Genomic DNA, 10640 nt, shown 5'->3' with positions numbered 1-10640 from the left:
GGTGGCTGGTGGCAGTGAGACTGAGTGTTGGGTGATGGTTGGGTGGCTTACGGCGCTCGAGAAGTTGTTGATCGTACCGCCACCACGAGTCGTATGTAGAATCCCGAGAAACTCCGCCGTGAGATCAAACCCACGGATCTCTCTCTCTTTTATGCATCCTCTCTCGTCTCACCAACCAACAGATTAACAGTCGGACTCTACCACTGTTGCTTGTATTAGGAGTCAACCTCTATCACTGTGGAACTGGTGAGAGTCAGGGCACCCAAACGGTACCCCGCGCTGTTCTGGTGAAGCAGTGATAGGTGGTGGGCCGAGGGGGGATCACGCGTACCTGTTTATCGACTATCGACTATTGACATCGATTATCAACTATTGTGTTTATCGATAGGAGGGGATATTAAGAGAGAGTACAGTACTGGGTTAGTACTGGTACGGGAATCTAGACGGAGGAGAATAGATTAGGAGACGGGAAAGTGCTTGGTTGGATATTAGGGAGCGAAGGACAGTTGTCAGTTTACTGCAACGGAGACGTCTTTGAGACGCATACCTACGGGCTTGCCGGTAGAAGGAAATCCAGTCCAACCTGGTGGCGGGTTACTACGCTGTGGTACTCGCCTAGCGCACGATAAGTCTTTCTTGAGAGTCTATTTTTGATCTAGAAGACGAAGCTCACGTACATCAAAATGAGCGAATACACGGGAACCACACTCGATACCATTCCCATTCTTTCCAGTGCCCACGGCTACTATGCGTGGAGTACACAAGCCCGACTTCACCTTACTATCGTCGGCTGCATTGGCATCATCGAAGGTACCGACCTTGAACCATATCGTGCTTTCTCGGTCGCAAGGTACATGAGGGCGGGGTCTATGCCGCCCAGGGAGGATGAGATGGACGGTCCCAGGACATTGGGGACAGACGAGATGAAGAGGTGGGATGAATGGAGAAAGAGGGAGCTTAGGGCCCAAGGCGTCATCCAAGCTAGGGTGGATAGGGGACTCTTGATGGAGATTCAAGAGCTATCTACAGCGAAGGAGATGTGGGATTGGCTGGAGAACGACATGAAGATAAGTACTCCTCAACATCGTTCAGCCATAGAAAGAAAGCTTCGTACCTTATTCCTCCCGTCCAATTCCTCTGTCGACAATCTCGTCAAACATCTCACCACGTTCAATTCCTTGTTCTTCGAAGCCAAACATGCCGGTTGTGAGTTCTCAGACAACACTCGTGTCCAACTATTCCTTGATTCTCTCACTTGTGCTACCGACTTCGACATTGCTCTTCGTATCTTCCAACAACAACCCGGCTACCTTCATACATGGGATAATGTTAGGAAGATGTACCAGGGAGAGATTGCTCGAAGGGAAGCAAGGGGTGAAGGTGATATAGTTGGAGAGGTGAATGCAGCGATGCAGAAGGTTTCCCTGGAGCACGGTGCAAAGGGGAAGGGAAAACCTGGGTTCAAGGGAAAGAAGGGACGTGTGGGTGGTAAAGATAGTAGGGTTAAAGGTGATAAGGAAGGACCTAAGTGTTGGAACTGTGGGCAAGGTGGACATATGAAGAAAGATTGTCCAAAGAAGGAGGATGAAGACAAGGGAAAGGTAAAGGGTAAAGGGAAGTGGGAAAGACACGCTGGGGAAGCAAGATTGGAAGACTTTGAAATAGGAGCTATCGGCAAAGACAATTCGTCGACACCTTCTTCCACTCCTGAATTCCTTGTCGATAGCGGATGCACCCACCATGTCTCCCCTTACATTCATCTGTTCACTAATCTCAAGAAACTTACCTCACCTGCTCACTTCTCAGTTCCTAACGGTGGTAAAATGGTTGCTTCCTATACCGGTGATATTGTCTTACGTCTCAACAATGGAAGGGGAATCAAACTTCAAGACGTATTTTATCAACCCTCAGCAACAAGAAACTATCTTTCAGCGTATACCCTGATAGATAAGGGGTGGAAAGTCGACCTCCATGACATGGTTCTGTCAAGAAACGGCTTGGTCATCAAGGGCGAGAGAAGGGGGAATTTCCTGTTCGTCCAGATGGGGATTGTTCACCACAATCCATCTCCACCAGAAGGCTTTGAAATACCTCAAGTAAATGAAATTGAAGCTAGAACAAGTCTTCTGGAAGAGGAACATAAACGACTAGGACATATTGGTTGTGAGAAACTCCTGAAGCTAGCAGGTGATGGACTGCTACGTTATTCAAGGGAGCAGCTGGAATGTCACGAACTACGTCGTGACACCTCGATTATTCCACCAACAACGACCCTCCTTTGACCATCAAAACCCCATCACGACTCAAACCTCTTTACTCTACACGTAACTCAGGACCTCTGAGACCAAGTACGGCGAAGTTAGATGAAGTTAGGGTAGATAGGGACAATGGGAGCAGAAGTGCGGCGAAGTTAGGCGGAGTTAGGCTAGGTAGGGACAATGGGAGCAGAAGTGCGGCGATATTAGACGGAGTTAGTCGAAGGAGGAGGAGGGTGGCCGGGGTTCGGAGAAGTTGGACGAAGTGCGTTGAAGTACGTCAAAGCGCGGGAGGGTTGGATGAACGTCTAGGAGGGATAGGTTATATTAGCTGAGAAGATCGCTGAAGTTCTTCAGCGATCCTTGATTGTTGTCAGTAGTAAAAGACAAATAGAGATAGCTATACATCGAGATACATCGCCATCAATAGAACAAAGCCTTAGTTAGAGTAACTACGCCGAAGTACGCCGTAGTTACACTCCTTTCGACGTCTGCGCCCTCCTGGTTGGGTGAGACATCGACTCAGAAGCGTGAAGTTAGCCGAGGTTCGTCGACCGTCGGTCTATAAGGAAGAAGTTGCTCGACGGCCGTGACAGTATCAAGGATCGCTGTTACCGACGACCCGTGCGAACCTCGGAGAAGTACGAAGATAATATGGAACCAGAAAGGAGAGTCACACGAGGCATGAGTAGGAGTGACGACAGGATGGAGGAAAATGAGAGGAGAGCGTTGGAGGAGCTTAGAAGAGCAATGGGACAGGACCTTGGGATGGAAGATAGTGTAGGGGGGTCAGTTCAAGGAGATGAGTCCATTCCACCAATACCTTCTAATCCTCCTACCCCTGCGGGCGATGCTCCCCCGCCTATCGGATCCCCAGTTGGATCGGATCAAACTCCGCGGCCAGAAAACGCTGGAAGTGGGACGAACTTCGGAGAAGGAGGGACACAAGGGGTGATGCTAGCCTTGATGCAGATGGTGGCAAACATGAACAAGGATATGATGGAAGAACGTAGGCGCAGGGAGGAGTGGGAGCAGAGGAGGGAAAGGGAGACAGTAGGGGGAATTGCAGAAGGGATATCTGAAGGGGTGAGGTACGCCATGGGACGGCAAACTTCGGCGACTCCAAGCGTAGTTGGGGAACAACGGAAGGGTATCAAGTTGCCTAATCCAGACTTCTGGAGAGGAGAGCGGAATAAGTTGACGGCCTTTCTGTCCGAGTGCGACGTACACTTCGAATTAAACTCTCATCTTTTCCCCGACGACACTAAGAAAGTCTTTTTCATGATCTCTCACTTACGCGAAACTCCCCTCCTCGCCGTTCAACCCGATCTATCTAAACGGCCTCTCCCAGAATACCTCACGGCGCACAACCAGTTCGTCAAGTATCTCAAGACTAACTTCGGCGACCCAGATGAAGAAGGAACTGCAGCCCGACGACTCAACGACCTTAAACAAACCGGCTCTGCTTCGGACTACTTCTCTGCCTTTCAACGACATGTGGCGATACTCAAGTGGTCTGATGATGGAAACTTAGTCGATCGAGCTAAGAAAGGTCTAAAATCACATCTTCTGGATGAAATTGCGAGACATGGTAGATCGTTTGGGACGGTGAAGGAGCTATTGGAGTTTGTGATTCCCTTGGACAACCGCCTGTGGAGGAGGCAAGTGGAGAAGGAGGCAGAGAGGAAGAGGGAAGGGGGGGCAAAGACGACTACGGTGGTGGAAAGCCAGAGGACGGAGAAGAAAGAAGAGAAGAAATGGGAAAAGGGACAACCTTCGGCGCAGGTTGGTGTCCAAGCGGCCATGACGTCCACGGTGGTAAGGAGTGCGCCGCCGAACATCGACGAAGTTCGCCGAAAATGGCCTAGGCCAAGCTCCGATCTGAGGGAGACAAGGAGGAAAGAGGGGAAGTGTACGGAGTGTGGTGAAACAGGACATTGGCTGAAGGAATGTCCTGTAAGGGAGGCTAAGGTTAAGGTTGGACTGTTGCCTCCATGGGGGGAGAAGTTCGGAGAACGTGGTGGAGGATCGGGAGGGAACGCAGTACCTCTCGGACAAAGGAGGAACTTGAATGCGGTTGGAGGAGAAGTAGATTTGGAAGAGGACCAGGGAAAAGAAGAGGACCTGTCGCAGTAGGCGAGGCTCGGCGGGTCCGCCATATTCTCTCGGCCACCATTCCCAAACCCATAAACGAAACACAGCTGATGGAGCCAGAGGATTGTGAATACAAAAATACACCACTCAGTACCCCTTGTTCATGCAATATCGATAATCACCTCCTCATCCCTTCCGTTTCCAGAGATCAACCTAAATCGGACATTTTCATTAATGGAATAAAGCTAACTACGCTCTGGGACACTGGAGCTACTTGTTCATATATAAGCCCTAGGGCAGCAGCGAAGATAGGTGTAGAAAAGAGGCGATATCAGGTGAGCGTACCCGTTCACATGTTCGACGGCTCGGTGAGTGTCGCTGGACCCATCACCGAGTTTGTCGAAGTCGGTGTTAGTTTGACGAAGGACGCCGAAGTGTGATCTGTTTGTCTCGATGTAACAACGCTCTGCGACGCAGATGTTGTGATAGGGTGGGATTGGATGAGGAAGGAAGGGGTTGTCCTTGATGGAAGAGACAACTCGGTGAAATTTCCCATCCCAACCCCACCAAGTGCGGCGAAGTTAGCGGCCATAGGTCTGCCAACTCCGACGGACGCGATAGATCTCCGAGACAAAGATGATCAGGATGAACTGAGTCCGGAGGAACAGGAGGAATTGTATCAGGTGGTTCCCGAACAATACCACTCGTTCATTGATGTCTTTAACCCAAGGAAGGGAGGTGAGGAATTACCTCCCTCGAGGAGCTATGATTTGGAGTTTGATCTTAAGGAGGGGGCGAACCTGAAGGTTGCTCCACTCTACTCGCTTGGAGAAGATCAGAGAAGTGCGCTGAGAGACATCCTAGATCGCGAAATGTCGGCCGGAAGAATTCGACCCAGTAATTCGCCCTACGGATCACCGATGTTCTTGGTACCGAAGAAGGCAAAAGGTCAATGGCGAATGGTCATTGACTACCGAAAGTTAAACGAGGCAACGATACCCGACGCCTATCCTCTGCCTCTGATCGGCCAGATAACCGAAGAGCTGGGAAGAGCGAGGTACTTCAGCAAGTTAGACCTAATTGGGGCTTATCAACTCCTACGAGTAAAGGAAGGTCATGAACACCTGACAGCGTTCAGGACACAGTACGGTATGTTCGAGTCTCTTGTTGTCCGGGATGGCCTACGGAATGCTCCCGCTGTGTTTCAGCACTTCTTGAATGAAAGTTTTCGAGAGCTGCTGGGAAAGGGAGTAGTAGTCTACATAGATGATATACTCATCTACGGTCAAACGTTGGAAGAACTGAGGGGAACTACGGCGAAGGTGTTTGAAGTGCTTCAGAGGTCGAATTTGTTCGTTAAAGCTAGTAAGTGCGAGTTTGAGAGAGATTCGGTAGTCTTCCTGGGGTTCGTGGTTTCACAGAGGGGAATTTCCAGTAACCCGGAATACATCGATGCTGTCGTGTCTTTCCCTCGTCCTAAGAACTTGCGAGAGAGCAGAGGATTTATGGGAGTTGTCAGTTATTATCGGCGTTTTGTCCCCAACTTCTCCAGAATTGCTAAACCAATCAATGATCTCACCAGGAAGGATGTACCGTTTGTTTGGGGAGTAGAACAGGAAAGGGCTTTTAAGGAATTAAAGGAGAGGATGTGTAGGGCCCCAGTATTGGCTCACTTTGATCCCTCGTTGAAGACATTACTACAAACAGATGCGTCGTTCTTCGGCTGGGGTTTCATAATTTCGCAGGTGAACGAGTTGGGGCAAGAACATCCGGTGGCTATCGAGTCCGGAGCGTTCCAGGCGGCGCAGTTGAACTACACGGTAGGCGAAAAGGAGTTACTAGCTATCGTTGAGGCTTTCAGAAGAAGGAGACACTTACTGCTACAGGTAGAGACTACAGTTCTCACAGATCACTTGAATTTGACGTATTGGATGGAACCTAAACAACTTAGCCCTAGACAGGGTAGGTGGGTCGAAGAGCTCTCTAACTTCAGGTTCAAAATGGTGTATCGACCGGGAAAACAAGCTACACTGCCGGACGGACTGTCGAGAAGAGCAGACTACCACTCAGGAAAAGGAAGTACTATGATGCAGGAGAGCAATCTTATTCAAGGTTTGCCGAAGTTCGACGAACTTGACGACACTAGCTCTGGGTTACAACACCTACTTCGGGCCTTACAAGGAACAAAGGAAGTGCGAGAGAACGACCTTTTGATCCTATGGATTTGATAGTCGGAATACAGGAAGACGGAGAGGTGGAGGAGGTTAGAGAAGAATTATTGGGGGTAACCTGTGCTAAGTGCTCTCATCCAACATGTCATGATAACGTGCAGGAACCAGGGTCGGTCACCGAACTACGCCGTACCTCGCGGTCCCCCTTAATACTTCGTGGGGGATGGAATTCAAGAGGGTTCCTCACGTTCGATGGTCGAACTTATGTGCCGAACTACGCCGATGCTCGACTAAAGATAATGAAGACGCGGCATGACTCGGTCCTAGCGGGTCACCCAGGCTCAGCGAAGACTCTCGAGCTAGTCCTACGGGACTACGTTTGGGTTGGAGTAAGGAAGGATGTTGAAGATTACATCGCTGGATGTGCGGTGTGTCAGAGGGCAAAGACTAACAGGCAGAGACCCCATGGAGAGCTTAAACCACTGGAAGTGGCTACGAAGCCATGGTCCAGCATTTCGATGGATTTCATTGAAGAGCTCCCGAATTCCCATGGATACAATTCCATCTTAGTAGTGGTGGACCGGTTGACCAAATGGGCCATTTTTATCCCGACTACGACGAAGTTAACCGCAGCTGGCCTATCCGAGTTGATAATGGACTATGTGGTAGCTCAGCATGGGCTACCAGAGAACATAGTGTCTGACAGGGGATCGAAGTTTACCTCGAAATTTTGGAAGAACTTGACCGATAGTCTCGGGATAAGACTACATCTCTCTACTGCATATCATCCGCAGACTGATGGACAGACTGAACGAACCAACCAGTCCTTAGAGCTCTACCTTCGAATCTTCACTTCTTATCAGCAGAACGATTGGTCGAAGCTGCTTGCTCGAGCTAGCTTTGCCTACAACAACACCCATCATTCTGCGATAAATAAGACACCATTTTATGCGAACTATGGGTACCACCCTCGATGGGCTGAAGAAATTAAGGCCAGTGAAGTCGAAGTGCCCGCTGCTACGGTGGTGGTAAAAGACTTGACTGAAATACACAAAGATTGTATCGAAGGAATTGAGAAAGCTAATGAGAAGTACGCCGAAGGATACAATAGGAAACACCGGACTACGCCGAACTTCGCGGAAGGAGACCTAGTGATGCTGTCGTTAGAGAATATTAAGACGAAGAGACCAATGAAGAAGTTAGATGTTAAGCAAAGTGGGCCGTACAAGGTAGTACGGCAGGTAGGTTCTCATGCTTGTAAATTGGAATTACCAGGAACGATGGCAGGTATCCATGATGTATTCCATGTCTCCTTGCTCCGTCCTTATCACCCTCCAATATTTCCTGGTCAGCAAGCTGAGCCACCTGGGCCAGTAGAAGTAGACAATGTGGGAGAGTCTTGGGAGGTAAAGGATATTGTGGACTCTAGAGTAAATAAGAGGTCAGGAAAGTTAGAGTACTTGGTGGAGTGGTTAGGTTACGAAGGAACAGACGATTCAGTATCATGGGAACCAGTGGAGAACGTCGATGGAGCTGATGACATATTGGCGAAGTTCCACGAACTTCACCCTACTAAGCCGAAGGAAGGGCGACTGCGAAGGGCTAGGAGATAGAACGTACTGCATACAACATAGGATTACAGCTACGTACCGCTCACTTGTCCTTACTCTTACCCTTACCTTTTCCTTTTCCTTTCTCCTTCGATCTACTCGGTCCCGCGGGATTGGTATGGAGGCTACCGATGACCGAAGGTAGATCGAGAGTCTCAGACGGGAACGCAGTAGAGAGAGAAGCATTCCATGCCCGATTCATAGCCCCAAAGAAGTCACCGAAGTCCTGGACATCTCGAGCAGCTTGCATGCTCGGAGTCCTCCACAGAGAACGTATGGTCCGTAGACACTCGAAGGGAAGACTGAGGAGGTCGAGAGCAGTCTGGGCGGAAGCTGGGACACGAGAACTACTACGGCGACCTAACCAGTCAAGGGACGGTGGTGGCTCATACGCCATAGGAGTGACTAGGAAGGGGGTGTCGAACAGTCTTCGGCGAACATCGGCTATCTCAGTAAGGCTTCGGCGAGAGACGTCCGCTAACCTTGTCCTTGCTTCGTCGTCCAGAGCCTCAGTGTTGACTACATCTACTAACGCCGCAGTGAGATTGTTTAAAGCGTTAGCTTGACGAGAAGAGAAGTCAAGCAGGAGAGATGTATCATTTCGGGCGGCCTCGAGCTGAGTAGTGAGACCGAGGACGAGAGAACGATAAGTGGCGAATTCCTTTTCGTCCTCAGGAATACGGACGTCCAGGGAGATACGAGGGTGGACGAGGGACAACCGGGGAGCAGAGGGACCAGCACGCTGAGTATCTTCATTTTCCACATCACCATCATTGAAGGCAACCTCCTTCTCTTTAGATTTCCCTTTTGATTTCTTTAAAGGGAAGCAGAGGGAGGGGTGACGGGAGGGGCCGCCGAAGCGGCCGGAGGAACAGAAGGACGCCGACTTCGGGTGCTGTGAGCCGGAGGAGAAGCTACCACTGGAGAGGACGGACGTGGCGCCGAAGGACGAGAGGCCGAAGGACGGGAGGCCGAAGGAGCAGAGGCCGAAGGACGGCGGGAAGACGAAGGAGGAACAGCCGGGAGACGTGATGGGCCGGCCACAGGAGCGAAGGGCGACGGCGACGGAGGCGACGGGCGGAGGTCCGGCGAAGTACGGCGAACCGACCGGAGAGACGAAGGAGGTACCCGCGAACGGGGGACAGACGCTGGAGTCTGAGGAGGGGGGAAAGGCGAAGAGTCGGAGGGACGGGGCGGGATGTCCCGAGCAGAGGAGACGGGACAGAAGGAGCAGGGACCAGATGTGCATGAAGCACAACGGAGGGCCTTGTTGTGTGGCCGGACTGCCTTGAGGCAGGGCCAGTTCGGACGATTATACGTGATGATCTCACGTCTACTAATTAGCAAGGAGAACTTAGGCGAAGTACGAATAGGGGAACTCACCTGCAACGATCGCACGCCTCATCGACACCAACCGCAACCCAACGACCAGGCTCAGACTCCAACTTATTCCACAAATACTCTTCTTCACGCAATGACCTCTTCGCCCGTTTGGGCGAAGGCTCCCCTCGGGGAGAAGAGAGGGGAGCAGCAGCGGCGGCGGCGGCGGCGACAGGAGCAGCAGCGGCGGCGGCGGCGGGGACAGGAGCGGCGGCGGCGACAGGAGCAGCGACGACGGCGGCGGGACGGGGAACGACAGGGGGACGGAGAGCGGCGACAGGACGGGCGGCGGCAACAGCGGCAGCGGCAGCGTCGGAGTTGGGAGGGGGGGGACCCCGGAAGGAGAAGAAGAAGAGGAGGAAGAGGAAGAGGAGGAAGAGGAAGAGGAGGAAGAGGAAGAGGAGGAAAGGGCACGAGGTCGTTTCTGGCCCACAATTTGGGGAGCGGGGGAAACGCGAACGACTACGAGTCAGCAATGTCTTAGGAAGCTAAAGAACAGATAAACAAGGCCAAGTTCGGCGAAGGTATAGGAGGTTGGGCGAAGAACTCACACTCAGGACTATCAACATTGTTATCCTCTACACTAACCGCCACCATATCATCATCTGAGAGATCTTCTAACTCAGTTTCACCCTCACGATCCTGATCCTCCTCATCACTATAATCACCCCCTTTTCCTTCGAAGTCTGACTGATCGTCCGACTCCGAACCACTGAGCGACTCCTGGTCGGAGGAGGACGGAGACTCACCAGGACAAAAGGCGGGCGTCCTGCGGCGAGGGCTGGCGGCAGGAGGAGAAGCGGAGGGAGAAACAGCAGGAGGAGAAGCGGAAGGAGAACCAGGAGGAGGAGGAGAAGCGGAGGGAGAACGGGCGGGAGAACCGGCAGGAGGACTGGCGGGAGGAGAAGCAGAGCGAGGAGGCGAGGCGGCGCCAGACGGTTCCCCCAGGGAAAGAGTGCCGAGGCCAAGAGAGGAAACTTGGCGAGACCTATCACCGAAGGAAACTGAACGTCAGCCAAGTGCGGCGAAGTGCGGTAAGTACAGGGGAAAGACTCACGAGCAGACGACACCATACCACCAAAGTTCCTCATGGCGGCGAAAGGGTTAGAGGTGGGAGTAGGGGGGGCCAT

General features: G+C 51.7%; 1 protein-coding gene across 1 annotated transcript; it reads right to left on the bottom strand.

Moving 5' to 3' along the window:
* Nucleotides 1–8173: 8173 nt before the first annotated feature.
* TREMEDRAFT_66288 (uncharacterized protein) lies at nt 8174–10640 on the bottom strand (the record flags this gene model as incomplete). Its single annotated transcript, XM_007008356.1, has 6 exons — nt 8174–8934; nt 9066–9463; nt 9514–9972; nt 10016–10196; nt 10260–10514; nt 10568–10640. The coding sequence occupies 6 exons, from the start codon at nt 10638–10640 to the stop codon at nt 8174–8176; spliced, it is 2127 nt and encodes a 708-aa protein (XP_007008418.1).

The sequence above is a fragment of the Tremella mesenterica genome (genome assembly GCF_000271645.1).
Source record: "Tremella mesenterica DSM 1558 unplaced genomic scaffold TREMEscaffold_20, whole genome shotgun sequence".
NCBI lineage: Eukaryota > Fungi > Basidiomycota > Tremellomycetes > Tremellales > Tremellaceae > Tremella > Tremella mesenterica.
Note: the sequence above shows the minus strand (reverse complement) of the source record. Positions and strands in the feature narration are given on the sequence as shown.